This window comes from Colias philodice, chromosome 1, assembly GCF_061535455.1.
Source record: "Colias philodice isolate Cphi_HAF_F1 chromosome 1, ilColPhil1 Martin Lab GWU primary, whole genome shotgun sequence".
Taxonomy (NCBI): Eukaryota; Metazoa; Arthropoda; class Insecta; order Lepidoptera; family Pieridae; genus Colias; species Colias philodice.
In genome coordinates, this window is record NC_143086.1 from 5,630,153 (window position 1) to 5,649,081 (window position 18,929).

The 18,929-nt window shown below is 33.7% G+C and overlaps 1 protein-coding gene across 1 annotated transcript; it reads left to right on the forward strand.

Moving 5' to 3' along the window:
• Positions 1-1,095: 1,095 nt before the first annotated feature.
• On the forward strand, positions 1,096-16,095 carry LOC149491124 (cyclic nucleotide-gated cation channel subunit A-like). The gene is made up of 8 exons (XM_089698996.1): positions 1,096-1,421; positions 11,111-11,344; positions 12,692-12,854; positions 13,553-13,698; positions 14,258-14,380; positions 14,475-15,380; positions 15,497-15,678; positions 15,793-16,095. Exons 1-8 carry the CDS (start codon positions 1,368-1,370, stop codon positions 16,055-16,057), a joined length of 2,073 nt encoding a protein of 690 aa, XP_089555122.1. The 5' UTR covers positions 1,096-1,367; the 3' UTR covers positions 16,058-16,095.
• The last annotated feature ends 2,834 nt before the right edge of the window (positions 16,096-18,929 follow it).

An 18,929-nucleotide genomic window follows, 5' to 3' on the forward strand; every position in this document is an offset into this window, starting at 1 on the left:
GTGAAATTTGGAGAATTTTTCTTATGCCTTTTCCTCTAAATACCTATTTGTTTTATCTTCACAGAGGGGAAGCCGATTTTTGTAGCGAACGAGTTGCGTTAATATGTAGTATATTATTTTTATTTTTATAAGACAGGCAGATGGCAGAGAAAGTTTGAAGAATAAAGAGGTAAGTAAGAGATTTTTGTCCTTTGGAAACCTAAAGGAACTTTAACGTCAGCTACGGCGGCTTCCTTCATTATTATTTCACATTTTATAATTTTCAAATTAATATTATAGTCTAGAACTCTAGGCAAATTACACTTTAATAATAATATTTTATAACGAATACCAATCGAATATGTGACATCACTAGTAAAATTGTAATTAACAAAAATAAATCACTTATTATCCTTATCCTTATCCTTATCCTTTATTGTATCTACTGTCTAAAAGTATCCATCTGTTACTTACTTCTCAAATCTCTACTTTATAAGCTCAATATACGTCACTGTGTAGTTAGATCAAGAATTTTAGATAACTTGAACAGTTTCTGTGGATTTCAAAGGATAATAATTAGTAAGAGACAAACTACCTCGCTAAAGCTGCCACTGCACGAAACATCCGGAGTTGAGTCTGATCAATCGACTTCAGTTCTAAGAAACTTGGACATTAAAATCTTCGATTTAAGACGAATCCTATTAAATATGCTTAGAAATGTAGTATTCCTGATGAGTCTTATTAACTTCAAATGCATTAATACTCTTCAACGTTTAAAACTCCTTAACAATTAAACGATTAAATTATATAACGCGCACGCAACTGAAAGCGACTGAATAAAATTGTCAGGCCACTGTCAAAGTTGTAACATCTTGATCAGCCTAATGCATTGGTTTAAAAGGGGCAATAAGGCCTATTACAACCGCAGAGCAATCACGGTTTACAACGGAAGCCAAGGCGTATACGTGACACGGGGAAGTCGGTAACGTTCATGGGCCATTGTTTCGATGAGTGCCTTGAACGCGAATCGCCTCCACATTAAGCGTGGTCTTGACGATCATTCACTTTTCAACCGCGGAGGCGGGCGAAGCCCTGGACTCGTGCAGTCCCTGAGCGTATTCCGTGATATCGATCTCTTAATTAATTGAGTCTCATCAGACTCGTGCGAGCTATTACTTGTGTTAACTAAATTCCTTTAATTGAAGTTCGTGGCGGAGCGGTATCGTGACCCAGCCTTCTAACAATTACTTTGATACTGATCTGTACTATTTGTCGACGAGTCTTACTGACTTCATTTCTTTTGAGGACTCGTATGCGGTGTACATGTGGAGGGTAAATGAAATAGAGACAGTGAAATAAAACGTTGCGTTTTCGTCTGCGGTTGAAATATGAGCCCTGTTTTTACAATTCATAAAATTCGTCTAGGTAGCGGAACGGAAGGGGTAAGTTGCATTTGTTATTTGGTTTAAAATAGGTGTTAATAACGGTGAGTCGACAAATATTAGTTTCATGTGTCTTTTACGAAATCTACGTAAAAGATAAGACGTGTGAAATGAATATATTCAATGTTAGTTTGGCGTCGTTCCATCCTTGAATCCTTTTCCAGTTATTCTCTATGTCTATTCATTGAAACATGGATTTTTTACATATAAATTGATTATCTTTCCATTGAAAAAAGAAATCCTCTTTTTATGGCACGCACCAAAACGAACAGATAATTACGCTGTAACACGAGTTGTGCTGTTAATCCCAAGTAATTAATCATAATCAAATTTGCGACGGCCAAATGCGTTCGTAGAATCAATATATAAGTTCCTTGCTACAGGCACAGGCGAGAGGTTAATTATTGTGCCTTTTAATGACACAACAAATGACTATTCGTGTTAGCCATTCATCGCTCTTCAAGAGCTTGCATTACGATCTATTTTCAAGAAAAAGCAGGAATTAAACTGATTATTCTAATCATTACCTACTTGGTTTAAAACGTAATTTCCTAAACATTCTAATAAGTATTTTTCAGTAGAATACATTTCGTTTTATATAAATATGACCTTTTTTAATTTTCGACAGCTTTAATTTAAATGAAAAACGTGTTTTATTTTAATTAACGAATATTTAGAAAGGAAAATATTGATACGTGAATTTTCGTTTATTTTTTAATTTTTATAGGTACTTGTCTACATTATGTACAGTATGAACTGTTCATATGAGCAACACAGCCTCATACAAAAACAACTACAAACTAGCTACTTTTGTTAATATAAAATAATCATTTTTTCTATGGACAAATAGTGTCGATAAAATAGTTTAAAAGTTTAACTAGCGCAGCAATCGGAACTAGCCTCAACGGAAAAGCGGAAGTGTGCCTACAAACAGTACCGGTTTTTACGCTTATTTTTATCCACAAATATGAATATTCCATACTTCATATTATGTTAAAATAGCGCAATTCATAAAGTAACTCATGTTCGTTAATTAAAGTTCTTCACCGAAGTCCGGCGGAGGTTCTCAATTCAAATTCTATCAAATCACGACCAATCCGAGGCGCATGTCCTTTTTCTTTTTTTTAATCTTGTACATGGCCAGTTCTCTTTTTTTAATCATCAGAGACATTTTGTATCGTTGTAGATTTTATAATTTTTACAAATGACGCAATTTAACTCACGAAATGTTTACGCTTGTTAATTAGCACTCACACGCGCTCCGTAGTCGCCGGCTAATGAGACACTTTTTAAACATTAAACGTATTTCCAATCGTTAAATACTTTGTCATAACTAATAAAACCCTCCATGCACTGTTCTGATGTCATTACTGTGTGTGTATGAATTTTTATTACGTATTTATTAGACACACACTGATAATAAATTGTGGAAGACTTGACTTATAAATGTTACAGTAAAGTGATAAAAAGGGGAGTCTTAGGATATCTTAATTAGAATTTGTTTAACGACAAAAATGCAATTTATATTGTTATGAGATATGAGCCTCAGGCTATCGCTATCGCTGCCTTATAAATGCAGGGTCAGAGGTAAGCAGTATTATCAAAGACTAGTCGCTCACCCTAACTTCGCTTGAGTTTAATCGGGATAAAAAAATATGAAGTTAGCTCATTAGTTCTTAAGTTTATCCATTACAAACAGAAAAAAATCTATCTGCTTTTACAATATTACTACAGGTTCTCTGTAGAATATTATTCTAGTTCTGAATTGAAACTGAGATGTCTGTCGGCAATTGGATTGTGTGTGGTAAAGTTAAGCCGATTTTCGAATATATTTCGCTCTTGAACATTCAATAGGAAAATACGTAGTGTCCAATGTTTTCCTTTTTCATTGTTATTAGCTGTCGAATTTTTAACATACTCACGTTCCTTGTGTTATATGTGTTCAGTATACGTAGTTATTTTATGGCCATTTCTTGTAGGCTCGTCCAAATATAGCAATGGAAATTGAGAATTTCCTCTGGACGTCTACGCCATAAGGTCACTGCCATTAATATAATTAAACATGTTTGATGTTACATAATATTATCCCCTTAATGTAATTCTCTATGTTACCATAATTTGATTTACTCCTATAACAAATGAATCAAGTTATAGGAAAACCATGATTTTTTATAAATAGTGGTCGGTACACAAAGATAGAAAATTTAATAAGTACCTATATTAAAATTTCAATTTTCTCTCCACCTTTCGATTTGTCAACAAAGGATAAATAGAAATAATTGGAAACGTGGTAACGGGATAATTGCAATGGAATCGATTGTCATTATGGAAAGTTCTAGAAACATTCGAACAATAACGACATTGCACCAAGAAGCATTGCACTCAAAGAGAGTCTCATTGGCCAAAGGCGATGCCTTCTAACATTTTTCATAGGAAACTAGAAACCCTTACCGACTCTTTATTTGTAGCTAATTATTAGAAGTAATTTCAATGAATCACCTATTCTAGTGGATTGTTTGCAACTGAGTGTGTTTATTCGAAGTCGTCGACTGTTTACAAACAACTAAAGGCGCAGGCTCCATTAGTATAAAACGTCGTTATTGAGAGAAATATATTTATTAACATAGAGAAACTAGTTACTAGGAAACAAATAATTAAAAGCTGCCGTTTCCCTTTAGAATCGGAAACTGATATCTTTTTGCTGCACACGTTGCATCTTTACAATTCATTTTATACTATCAACACAAAGAGGAAATTATTTTATAGATAGAAATTTTTCTGTGTACCTTTCAAATACTTTAAACAACATTTTTATTAATATTTTGTTGTTTCCAAACTTAGTTGTCTGTAGAGTGTAGATATAAAATTATTAATATCATGTTACGTAATTTAATTACGAAATGTACATTGCTGAGGTTATTAAATAACTTTATCTATACATATAATAAAATCGTAGGAAAGTCAAAACTGTACATTGAATATTTTTTTAAAAGAATACATAATCCATGATCTATAATCGATATAGAAGCCAAAAACATAGTTTTTAGAATTTTTGTCTGTTTGTCTGTTTGTCTGTTTGTCTGTTTGTCTGTTTGTCTGTTTGTCTGTTTGTCTGTATGTTTGTCCAGGCTAATCTCGAAAAGTACTGCATAGATTGACTTCAAATTTTGCATGAATATTACTAACAGGTCGGGTGAGGCTTTTTTAAACATATTATCATGCTATCACCTCCGGGGGAGGAGCTGTGAACCTTTTTTTTTCTTACGTATTCCGTGTATTACGACAGCGTACAATCTAAAGACTCATGTTTAAATGTTGGTTTCGGGCAAGCCATGCTATTATCTAGCTTTACACAATAAAAACTATGTCATTTACGTAATTTGGGCAGAGAATCAGTTTAATGAATTTATTAGTATACAAATTTGAAACAGCGCCATCTATGAGATTTCGTAAAAATCAAATCAATTTACATGTTAACACTACTGAACACAATGTTAAAAATTAATAATTTAAATATAATTATGTTATTTATTTATTTAACTCTTTAACCCATATCTTCCCTTCCCTATAAGGTGCGCTTATAATTCGTGTGAATATACTACATTTTTAAAAGTGAGGGTAGATGTTTATTATTTTAAGTCAAACTAGACACCATTTCAGTTAATCTAATATTGATTGTGTTCATTGGTTACATTTTTAAAAATCTTCGTGTTTTACTCGAACCAGCATTCGAATTTTATCTATTCTTTATAATACAAAAAGGTTAGTTCGTTGATAATTATTATTCCTTCATCATTTACATGTTGTAAGTAAAAATATACTTTGACTGTTAATACTTTTGTTCAGTATTTACCTGTATGATTATTGCTTGGTAATTAATATAATATTTTCATGTCGTATACCTAATTAAAAACATAAGTTTGATGTGAAACTAGCTGGATTTATTTTTACACACTCACAGTCTTATATTTTGTGTTAATGTTAAAATAGTATTAATAGTGTAAATCATAATATTTTTTCACAATTAAAAATATTTCCTTTTTTTTGATGGTGTTGGCATCGAATTAAACCGCGCTGTCGTTTCGTTCACAAAAAGTGAAGTTATGAGGACCGAATATGTAGCCGCCTCAACTTACGGAAACGAGAGTAACCTGCGTTGTCTGTTAGTTATTGTATAGTCGAATTTAACGTTACATGGAAATTGGAATCTAATTATATGTATACTTATATACTTATATTAAATCTGTAGAGGTCAATTCTGTACATGAAATATATTTCCTAAATAACTATCACGAGGTGATTAGGGATCGACACTGACGCCAAAGTTTGAGTAGGAGTTCAAAGCTTTCTGATTATATTTGTCTACTAGCTGTGCCCGCGACTTCGTCCGCGTGGAATAGTGACTATGGGACCTATGACCATGGGCTCAGGGTGGGGCAACAATAATTGTTTTTATTTTCATGCTTCCACTCCCACGCCCACTCCCAGGCCCACGCCAACGCCCACGCCCACTCCCCTTCACAATTGGTACCTACCAGACCAAAGCCAGGGTAAGCGCCCCACCCAGCCCCACCGTGGCTACGCCCATGCTGAATTACTACTTAACATACAATTATTGAGTAAATACGTACTACCATAAATAATTAAAAGAATTGTTATTAAAATTCCTTACTAAACTGAGCTAAAAAACTTACGTACCAACCAACTTATTAAAGAAAATCAAGAAATGAAATGCCTAACCTATACCAAATAGTTACTACATAATATTGTAATTAAAAATTATGATTAGTATATAATATCGAAAATCAAAAAAGAAATGCCTAACTAATTCTACGTAAAATTTCTTTTAAATTATGTCATATTATTTTTTAGGAACCAGGGGGGGAGAGGAGCAAATTCTATTTCCTTCCTTTCTTAAATGGATGTTTTTAATAATGTATGGTGTAGCCACTGATCAGCTTAATCGATACTCAATTTTTATCAAATCCAGGAACAAATCCAAATTAGATGTTTCCTGTCTCACGCACGTAACTAAAGGCTGAAGAGAGAGAGAGGGAGCACGTAACTAAACCGTTTAGACGAAGAAAAGTGTATAGAAAAAGGAATAAATAATTTCATAAACTTCCCGACGATCTTTAAAAATAAATTATTATATCATTTTTTTCATTCCCACTTTTACCCCTATGTAGGTATAATAAGTGGATGAACCGATTTTGATACAATTTATCTAAGAACCAGCGTCGGAAAATATGCTGCCTAACAAAAAAAAAGCCGCATCTAATTCGGTTTACCTGTTAGCCAGCTACGGTGCCATAGACAGACACACACACACACACATAAATACATAGCAGTCAAACACATAACACCCGTCTTTTTGCGTCGGGGGTTAAAAATATAATACGACATAATTTAAAGGACATTTTATGTGGAAAATTTACCTATTAGAAGTAACCATAATGTTAATTTGACCCCCCCCCCCCCCCCCTACTACCTCAGCTTACCCCCAAACCCTTGGGGAATTTTGATATGATCATCTGGACATGTAAAGGAATAACTGTAGCGTATAACAGATAAATTGCGTTTTATCGTACACTGTACAGTGTACAATAGAATGCCTTAGCAAATGTTCGCCGTGATTACTTATAAATTGTCATAACTTTTTTATTTATGAACCGATTGACATGAACTAAACACTAAATGTTAAATGAAGATTACCACAATACATTAGTGAAAATCGCATCTAAATCGGATAAGCCGTTTCTGAGATTAGCGTGCACAAACATACAGACAAACAGACAAAAAATTTTTTAACTACAGTTTTGGGTTCAAGATCGATTTAATAATAACACCTGCTAATTTTTTTCTACATATTTTCATTGTACAGACATCGCTTTTCCACAATTTTATTATATGTATTGATGATGATGATGATTGATGATTATAACACTCTCAGTCCGTTTTAACTTAATTTTTATTCACTCGCATCAGTGCCACCTAAAAAATCTTTATATCGAAATTCGAGCAAAGCTAAGAAAATGAGAAATAAGAGTTCTCAAGGATCGTTAGAGGTAAGAGGCTTACTATTGACCGAAAACAACATGTGTTATGCCGAGAACCTGAAACCGCTTCACAACGAGAATTGCGGCTCACAGCTGACCGCGAACGGCATGTACTATCCTGTGAAACCGAAACCTTCACTGAGAGGGTATAACGTCTCACAGCTGATCGCAAATGGCATATTTTATCTCGATAATCTGAAACTTTTACTCAATATGAAGACCGTTTGACAAATGATAGGGTGCAGCATAATATTATTCGATCTCTTGAAGATGAACATGAGCATAAGCAATGACTAGAGTAGGGACGCGAATATTACCATTATTTGAGACAAGTACGATTAATAAGTTTGTTTAATGAAAGATTAAGAATTAAAACTATATTTTGGTCTCTTGAAACGGACGAATAGCGAGAGGCCCGTCTTACTGTAGACAGATTTCGACAGTCTTAATGACTTAGAGGTAAACATAGAAGATCAATCTACGAGTTCGGTGGTGTGGTCCGACAAATATAAAAGTGGGTTTGCTTATAACCTCACAATTGATTACAGATCATCTTCTGTATAGGCGATATTAACGTAGTATGTTCTTTTTGTAATGCTTTAAAGAGGAGTAAGGAGTCGGCTTTCGTTTGAAGATACACCAGAACCTTTGAAATCACTACTTTTAGAGGAACATGTGCAATCTAAACAGTTCTTAGACAATATTCGCTCTTATAGTAGTGCGTTTTAAATGATCCTTTGGTGCTCAACAATTATCAGAGGATCCTTTCATGCTTACTTTTAAGATACAAGGTCAAGTTTATAATTTGATAGGATCCCTTTTGCCTGAAGGCCAACCTAAGTTTCTTCAAATATATTTTGTATTCGACTACAACGAATAGTCGAATACAAGAAATCAATATTTCTCGAATTTAAAATACATATTACAATTTTTCCTACAGTAGGGCGACGAATGTATTTTCGCATAGTAACGGAGGGGAACTCACGGGGGGTCGAGTGACGCGGGCCACGTACCACAAACATGCTTAGTTTGTTGTACCGAGCGCGAAAGAAAGTTATCGTGTTTTTAGTAAAATTACTATGTAAACTAACGTTATTTAATACTTAGGTACATATTATATAATGATGCGCTCAAACTGTTAATCTACATTTAATTTAGATTATTATTTGAATTACTAAGTAATGTAGAATTTAAATCAAATTCACTCATGTTTTCCTCAGATTTTCGATGTCCTCCGATTTTAAGATTTTCTTATCAGAGTATTCAATTTTAATGTAGTTAATTTTTATAAGAGACAATTAAGAACATTCAAAAATAAAGTGTCACGTATTTTTTTTAAACGACGAATGACGAAAAACGACGTAATCGCGGACGAAGTCGCGGGCAACAGCTAGTGAATAATAAAGTCGATAAATAAACAGGGCTGTTTAATCAAAATTATCATCGAATGTAAAATAGGTCATACAAAAGCATTAATCCTGGTTTAAAACGAAACATGCATCGGATTTTTCATCTTGAAAATGATTGGAATCGTACCTATAGCTACAATTTCTTGCATTTGATCGAGTAGGTATTGGAATTGGCCATGTTATCAAATCACGAGCAAATAGCATGAATATCGATGTCAACTTTGTAATTTCACTGACCCAAGTCATTTTGTGCCTGATTTAAATTCATAGTACACGACGCCGTGAACACCATAATACGATGTCTCCAATGCTATTCGGTAACAATAGGAATCTGTTACGAAATATTAAGGAAAATAATCCTTATCCCTTTAAAGCGAAGAAGCTACTTATAAATTATACTGAGTTGTTTTTATTGCGTGAGGAATATGGACAGTGGATATTAATGACATGTAATTGGTATTACTTATTAATGTGATATTGAAATCATAAAAAAGTTATGTATGATTTAATAACGATTTGATTACCAATTAAAATAAGAATACATTTTTTTGATTTAGCCACATCTTTATTTTACTGTATATTCTTGAAGATTTACTTTCTTCGATGGCGCAACGATCTAAAGCGGATTTTGGCCTCAGATACCAAAAGTGTCTTGGTCTCGCGACATTGTGCCCTGCGTTTGGCGTCTCATACTTAAATAATGTTCTGTCCTTTTTATACTTCGTCTCCAACATTGCCAGGTCGGCCACTGGGCGCTATGACTATCCATCACTCTTAATCTCTTATCTATCATAAACTCTTTTTGGTCTCATTTGTAATATAGGTAAGTAGCACACAAACAACGTTTATCTAACATAATATATTTCATAGCAATTCATAGGAATATTAGCTCGCAATATAGACGCCCGTAATAGCGTATTACCGAAAACCCATAAGAAACATGCTCTTATATGATACATGTATTATTTCATTGCCGGATGATTAAATAGCTACGGTTATTGTCATCGTAAACGTCTGCAAACGGCTTGACCGCTCTGGGTTTATGTCAGCGATGCTAACTTATATCCTAGTTATTAGAGATAAACTACGATAACATGGCGCGCCCCTCCAAAATTCAAAACGTTTGAAAGTATTTGTGAAATTCATAATAAATAATATAATATAATAATAAAATTAATAATTTAATTATTATATTATTATAAATAATAATAATATAATATTTAAATATTTGTATTTCACTACACACATTGAAACAGTACCTAATTTGGAGGGGCGCGCCATGTTATCGTAGTTTATCTCTACAAATGTGTAGTTTCACTCGCCTTTTATTACGCAGACTTACGATGACAAGCTAAAAACTTATTTGGACTAAAAAATATTTCTAGGTATGAATGCTAGTCTAAAGAAATGCCAAATTAACTAATATGCTCTATAAGTAATATTATAAAGGTAATTTTTGTAAAGATCAACCATTAACATAAAGAATGTCGTGCCAATTTCTATTCTACAAGCCCATTAGGTTGTAACCTGTGTAGTAACTATGAGGTAACAACACTCCGCGAATCATTGTAATGAATTCTGACGCTCGGTGTTTTTCAATGGGGACACGTGGAATCGTTTGCCCTAATTCGTATGGGAACTTATTAAGTATTTCATGGAAATTTCTATAGCCAAGTTTTATCTTTGTTTCTATTTCTATAGATAGCTTATGAAACACAATTATAGTAACCAAAGTTGCTAGACAAACATATAAAATTTAAGTGGTTTCTTTATAAATTTTGATGTATGCAATAGCTCAATGAATACGCTGTAAAATAACTGCCGAAGTGCTTTATGGTTTTTATCGTTCCTGGTCACTGAACATGTGCAATGCGAGCCTTGTGACTATAACTCAGCTTGAAGCTTGATCGTCAGTATTCTGTCAATATGGGTTGTTGTCGACTCGATTTCATATGAAAAATGTATGTGTAGCAATTTTCATACTCCCCCTGGGTCATTAAAGATCGCAAGGCTCCGCACGCATTATTCATTTTTATACGTTAAGATAAACAATAGAAGAAAACACCTTTTTAGTAGGTATATTAATAAAAATATTATATTAATACTTAATCCACTACGTAAGTTGAAAACGTTGGAAATAATTTATCTACAAATATTTAGTATAAGTGTCAAGGCTTATACTGAAACTATCAATTTTTACTAATGTTTCTACTTGCAGCAGATTCGCAAGAAAATGGCGCCCGGTACCAGCTGCTGGCGTCGTATGCTGAACGCCATTTACCGCGCGTTGGGGATCCCGATCAAAAACCCCCACTCCAAGCCAACTGACTGGTTTTTGGATAAATTCGCTGCTCAGGAGTTCTATGATAACGATGATCAAACAGATGACGAAGGCTGCCGCTGGCTCTGCGGCGCGAGGCTGGGTGTCGACCCTACCCTCCCTGCTCACTATCATGTAAATATACAGTATAAATAGGTAACCAGAATGTGAATAACAATGTCAATTGAAGCTGAAACTCAACACTAGATGTACTTGTAAATACTAATTCACAAAGAGCACGTTTAGAGCCAGATGTAATATAAGAGGCATCACAATGCAACATTTATTTACGAAGCACTAATTACACAAACATACTAATCAGCTAAAGCTGTGCAAATACGCTATTGATGCTGTTTCATATTATGTAGGTACCCATAAACTCGAATGTTATGTTAAAATTATGGGAAATATATACGTATACAAGTTTTGAATTTATATTTGTTTAAGAGAATAAAAAAATGTATGTGTGCCCAATTTCCATCATTGATCTTCTATAAGCCTTCGCCTCATATTGATAATCACAATACTGCAACACACTGATAGAATGGCTTTCTGCATTCATCGCTTATTCCTGCTACAATTTCATTAAACTTAATCCCAAAGAAAATGGGTTGCAACTAGTAACTCGATACTTATAGTGTCTATTGTCAGAGTTTCAAATTAAATGCTAAAATGCAGAAATCTTTTTGCAAGTCGCTAGGATTAGAGCTAGTTGAGTTTAAGTGATTTGTAATCCATCTTGCTATCTGAGTAGTTAATTAATTAATATTTATTAATCCTTAATTAACTAGTAGATCTTTGCGAGCACGACACTTATACATCATAGGATTTCTTTTAGATATAACAGACAATTAATATTATTATATCCATTTTAATATTCTAATGTTATTTAATTATTGTTATTTGTATAGGTTGATGTCTAACTTGTTGCGCGTACCTGCTACATGGTAATTATGAATTATAATTGTTTATTACCCACGGCACTAATGGGTAGAATGGAGCAAAACAAAAATATTTTATAATATTTTTTAAATATATCCCATATTGCATTACTGACACAATATGAGAATTAAGATTTTCATTGAAGATGATCGGATTGCTCTAATACAAACACTACTCATAGTGCCACGGGTGATAAACTAATTTTTCATGTGTATTATATTATATAAAGTAAATTTTACTGATATATTTTTTTGGGATTTTGATAAATCAATTATTTATTGTAGCCGTAACAATTCAGTCTCTCACCCACAGTCACCATCGAATACTTTAAACTTTATCTATTCTTCTCTAACAGACTAACACTAACAATACTGGCTTGGCGTACATCGTAAAGTCTATTTGCAATTAAATTTTTACATATCCTCTGCAAGCTCTCAGCGATGTAAAGCTATGCTTTTGAATGGATGTCATAGTTGATTGATATTTAAGATGCATAACTACTTGAGGCTACAACAATAACCTTTCTTTCTTTTCGTTCAGTGGTTAGCCGTGGTGTCGCTGGCTATCCTCTACAACGTAGTTTTTGTTATTGGCCGCGCTGTTTTTTGGGAACTCGATAAGTCATCCATTCCTTCCTGGTTCGCTCTGGACTACCTTTGCGATATTATTTATCTTATTGACACCGTCGTCCACATGCACGAAGGTAAGTGTATTTTGTCACATCAATAATTATTAGCTTTAAGAATAAATAATATATAAAGACAATGCAATGCAATGGTACATTACTTGTGTGCACTGTACAACGCAGCGAATTGAATATTTAACAGCAATTAAATGTATGCAATGCAATCATTATTAAACTGTCGTTTACACTGTTGTTATATAAAATTCACCGTGAGCAAAAAAAGAAAAACATAAACTTGAACTTTTCTGAATGTAAATCTCACTTGAAGTCGTAGTGGAGGCATTGGATCGTAGCGAAGGAGAGTCGCTTTGACTATCACAAATCAACAATTTGGTACCCACACGCGGGCGCACGCCAGGGCGCGCCTTGCGTCATCAAATTTAGCTAACGTGTAGGCAAACATTCGACCCTGCCTAGTTGCTTTTTCCGCGTAAATATTGCATTGCTCGGGACACTATTGCTTTGCGCCCGCCTTGTAAAAGAATTTACATTAATTTTTATTCGTCGAGATGCGAAATGAGATATGATGCCAATAAAATGTTTACTGTTCAGAATTGAACATTTAATTTATCAGATATTTTTAGTGAAGCGAACGACTTCTATTGTTTGTTTATATTGCTATGTATTTCTATTGCTTTAATTAAAATTATATTTTCCAGCTTTCATTTAAGACCTTTGCCTAGTTTTAGCACTTTTACAAATGCATACATTTTCAGGCTATTTGGAACAAGGAATTATGGTAAAAAATGCTGCGAAGCTACGCCGCAATTACATGAAATCAGATTGGTGGCCCTATGATTTCATTTCCTTGATTCCAACCGATATTGCTTACTACTGGTGGTCGCCTGGACTCTGCGATTTCGTTAGTAACATATCAACTCTTATTATATAACACCAACGTACTCAGAATTACTAAGTCAATGTCAGCCTTGAAGGCCCGTGGAAGGAAAATATTATTTGATACCGAATTTTAAAAACAATTTGTTTGTCGAAAAATATAGATAAATTGCTTATATATTTTATTTCGAATAATGCTTTCTAAAGTTCTTAATTTCATTACAATTTTAAGTCACTTACATACATACTCATAAATACGCAACTAACCAATATTGAAAGTTGATTGAAAGTTTGGTAAGAATACCTATAGTTTTACTTCAGACGAATAAATACATTTCATTATCATAATAGAAAATGAACTAAGGTCATACTATATTTAAAATCCGATGGCAAAATCGCCACCTAAAATCGTTTAAGCTCCGAAACTACGTAACTCAATATGCAAACGCTATCAACTAATGATATATTGCTACACGAGTGCGTACTACAAGCTTACACCAATAAAATAGGACAACACAGAAACATTCAAACCAAACACATTCTTTACCTTAGTTATTACTGAGTGTCAATATTGGCTGTTCCAGGACCGTTTGCCGTGCCCTGTTATTGTACGACTCAATCGACTGTTCCGACTGCCTCGAATGTGGGAGTGGTTTGATCGTACCGAAACCGCCACGAGCTTTCCGAACGCTTTCAGGATTTGCAAGGTTATATAACTACAGTAACCTTGAAAATTACACCTAAGTCAAAGAATTTACTAAAATCTATTTTTGTTTTACAGAATTTTCTGTTTCCTTCCAGGTCGTAATGGCGATATTAGTACTTATCCATTGGAATGCTTGCTTATATTTTGCAATTAGTTATGCCATCGGTTTCGGTAACGATAATTGGGTCTATAATATAACAGGATCACGCAATGAAACTCTAGCTCATCAATATATCTATAGCTTCTATTGGTCTACCTTAACGCTCACCACCATTGGAGAAACGCCCCAACCAGAAGTTGACGTTGAATACATTTTTGTGGTCCTCGATTTTTTGGCTGGTGTTTTGATTTTCGCTACGATTGTCGGCAACATCGGCTCCATGATCTCTAACATGAATGTGGCAAGAGTGGAATTCCAAAACAAAATGGATGGAGTCAAACAATACATGGCGTTTCGTAAAGTGAGCGGTGAGCTAGAAGCCAGAGTCATCAGGTGGTTTGCTTATACGTGGGCAGAAAGTGGTGCACTGGATGAAGAACATGTTCTGTCATCTTTGCCTGATAAACTGAAAGCTGAAATAGCTATTCGCGTGCATTTGGACACATTGCGTAAAGTGCAAATATTTCAAGATTGCGAACCAGGATTGCTGGAGGCTTTAGTTCTCAAATTAAAACTTCAAGTCTTTAGTCCCGGAGATTACATATGCAGGAAGGGAGACGTCGGCAAAGAGATGTATATTGTGAAGAGCGGGAGGTTACAAGTAGTAGCCGATGATGGTCAGACTGTTTTGGCAACATTAGGGGCAGGCTCGGTGTTTGGAGAAGTGAGCGTCCTTGATATTGCTGGCAACAGAACTGGGAACAGGCGAACAGCTAATGTGCGGGCTTTAGGATATTCCGATCTATTCTGTCTGGCCAAAAGGGATCTGTGGGAAGCTCTAGCTGATTATCCTGATGCTAGGGCCACCCTGACCAAGCGCGGATGTCAACTATTGCGCAAGGTTAGTTTTTATTTATAAATATTAAAAAAATGTACAATAGCAGTTTAGCTAATTGTTTTGAAAACAAATGAAAATTGTTAAAATTTATATCTAAGTATGAAATATATTTGTTATAGGATGGCTTGCTCGACGAATCTATTTTTGAAAACGCAAAGACTACTCAACTCAGCATCGAAGAGAACGTTCGCAAACTGGAAGCCACTGTCGATCTTTTAAACAACCGATTACAAGGACTATTAGCTGATGTTGGTCAAGAGCAAGCCAAACTTAAGCAGCGGCTGAACAAAATAGAGGCCAGGTAATTTTGGGATTTTTTTTTTAATTTTGGACATTAGGTATATTTGCTCAGCGAATATCAATACCTCATCGATTTACAATTAACAATAATAAGCTATAGATTACGTTATTTCAGAATAATAGAAACGGATGACGAAGAGTCTAGTTCTTGTGATTCAACGTCAGAATTGCGCAGCGACGTGATCAAAGTATGCGACGCAGCCAGCTACCGCGAGGTCCCCTCGAGCTCCACGCAATACGTCTCCATGCTGCACACCAACCATCCGATCCGGGAGCGCGGCCATTCCCTTTGCGTTGACCGTACACCAGGGTTACTCCACATTACACCAGAACCGCGAAGTAAATCGTTACGCTTAAAGAAAAAAGATAATCCAAAGTGAAAGAAATGAAAGTGATAATAATATGGTTAGTGGTTAGAATAAAGAGATTGATATCAATATTTTCAAAATTATTATAATTTTGCACGCCTCATAAGCGAAGCGTTGAGGTGGGTACTACTGTCACTTCGCGCAAAACATCTGATTTTACAAACTTAAAATGTCTTTATGTATCATACATTGCACTTGTAAGATAATACATACACACACATATTAAGAAAAAACACTATTTTTAACGTTCATGATATTTTTGATGTCATTTTTGTTATTTAAACTAGTTAAAAAACAGTTTAAAAAAGTTCTGTCTTGGACGTCCGTGTGTCTGTATGTGCGGATCCTTTTTCTTGTTAACACGATAGCGACCGAAATACTTTACTAATCGAGTCTTTTTTTTTCTCTTACGCTTGAGTATGCTCAGGAATAGAACCCTTTCATTTTTCAGGGTCTGATTCGATGTGGTTTAATTGTTATTAAATAAACAAAAATAATAATTAATAAATATTTATTAAAAAAAAATTATGAGGCGTGCACTTTTGGATTTTCCAAATTATTTTTTTAATATTTTGGTATACATTTAGACACTAAGAAAGCTTATCATTTGAAATGAAATTTCATAAATCAACAAAAAAATTGATGAAACTATACCTTTTTTGTTGTTTTTTATAAAAATTGAAATTGACTGTAATATTTTGATAATGAAGTAGATAAATTGAATTAGAGTATTGACAGTATAATAGGAATGAAATGTCGGTAATGGAACAGAACCCCATCTCATTAACAAAGTAGTACCTATTAATAAAAATATTTGGAAGTGTACACTTTGCTTACCTGGTGTAGATCAGCGTTACAGGTTGGGTAGGAATAATTTGGATAACCATTTATTATTACCTACTATCCTTGCTGGCCTTCTTCTTGATCTTTTAGCTATTTTGATGTTTTGGTGTCATTAGCAGCCGAATTCTCAAAGTAGACACAATTTTAAGATGATTTTAAGACCTTGAGTTGGATTCTGTGTCATTATAACAGAACGACTCAGTTAAGTGTGGTAATTCGAGAATAGATTTAATCTTACATTTTGAAACTTATTAAATGTATTAGATGTTTGTAAAATTGTAAGTTTGGCCTCAATTCCATCGACAAGAATCAAATTTTGAATGAGAACAGTCGTTTTATACGGCCTTTTTGTATGGTTACACTCATACGTACAGTTTGTTATTAGATTTTGGAAATCAATCAATTTGTTGATGGAATCGGGTCTTAGTATTTAAGTCGGTTTTTACGACATCAATTATATTTAGCTGTAATAATTTATGAATTATTAGTAGGTAGTCAATAGGTATATCTTGTTATGTATTTCAATTTATATATATTAATTAAAGGAGGGCGTTGATATTTATTTATATTTTATTAGTATATTAATATATTCTGAATTTTTTATATAATATAATAAATCATAAATCAAACCACTTATTCTTTTTTTTAAGTTTAGATACAAATATCTATGAAATATAACATAACCCAACTTTTGAAAATTTTAAATATACAATCTTGTAGATTGTTTAATGCGAAAGAAAATATACTATCTCAAACAAACGTAATCCTTTATATTTAGTGGATTTTAAAAAGTCTTTTGGAAAAGTATTACATATTATCTTGCATTTAAAATTGAAATTAACCTATAAATTTTGATAAGAAACATATTAGTGATTATGTCTTTAATAATAACAAAACACTCCGATCGAGGAGTTACTCTTGTCCACAATCAAGATGTTTTTCTAAGAAATATAAATCTACTATCATTTGTACTTTTATATCACTTAATCGAATGGCTCCTTAGCCGAGTCATTTCATCTCGCTTTTCTTTCACAAAATATATTTATATAATATTTTCATAAAATGTTTATTATGTACAGCAAACCACTATCTATGGCCACTACATCCACTCACGCGCTAACACACTCATACACACATACATTCACACACACACACACACACACACGCTCACACATGCATACAAACACGCGCACTCATTCAAACCCGCACGCACAACATATAAGTATATCTACTAAACTTGAGTAAAAAATGTATAATTTAAATTTTATTTTGTATAATTTTGTATAAAAATAGCTAAATTACCTAAATAATTATTTAAGTTAATACATATTATGCTATAGTTCTGTTATTATTGTGTCATTAAGGAAGGTGGACCCCAAAATACAGGCTGTCCTAGTTTGGGGTCCAAATGTCACATGTTTGTACCTAACCCACAAATTGATCAATAAATGAGTAACAGACAGACAGACAGAGTTACTTTCGCATTTATAATATTAGTATGGATTATAAAATATATCTGTCAGTACCGAAAGAATATCTCTTCGGGACCATATGGCGTTTAGAAATGCCCAGAAGTATATATTTCTTTTTCTATCCGTAAACTCTACATATGTACGCAGTTAGTCAAAAATTGTGTTTGTCAAAAATTATGTTTAGTTGGCTTATTATGTTTAGTTTAATGTTTTTTTTTAAAAGAAAGGCCGGAAAATGATGTATATTCCAACGCACAGAAATAAAAAAAATAATCCCAAATAACATGCAACAAATAAAAACCGGCCTACAACCTAGAGACAGACAGACAGACAACGAAGTTCGCGTTTTACAGCTTAGGTACGGAATCCTAAAAACAAACAGAATTACAATTTAAAAGGGGAAGAATAAGAAACGTCATCTTCAAAGAACCTTCAAAGAATATACGAAAGAACTTACCAAAGAATATGATGCGTTCTTTATTGGAGGAAGTACCACTCTTAACACAATTATTTGTTGAGATTTTTCACATATTATCCTAGGTTTTAATGCTTTTTGCACGCCTCATAAG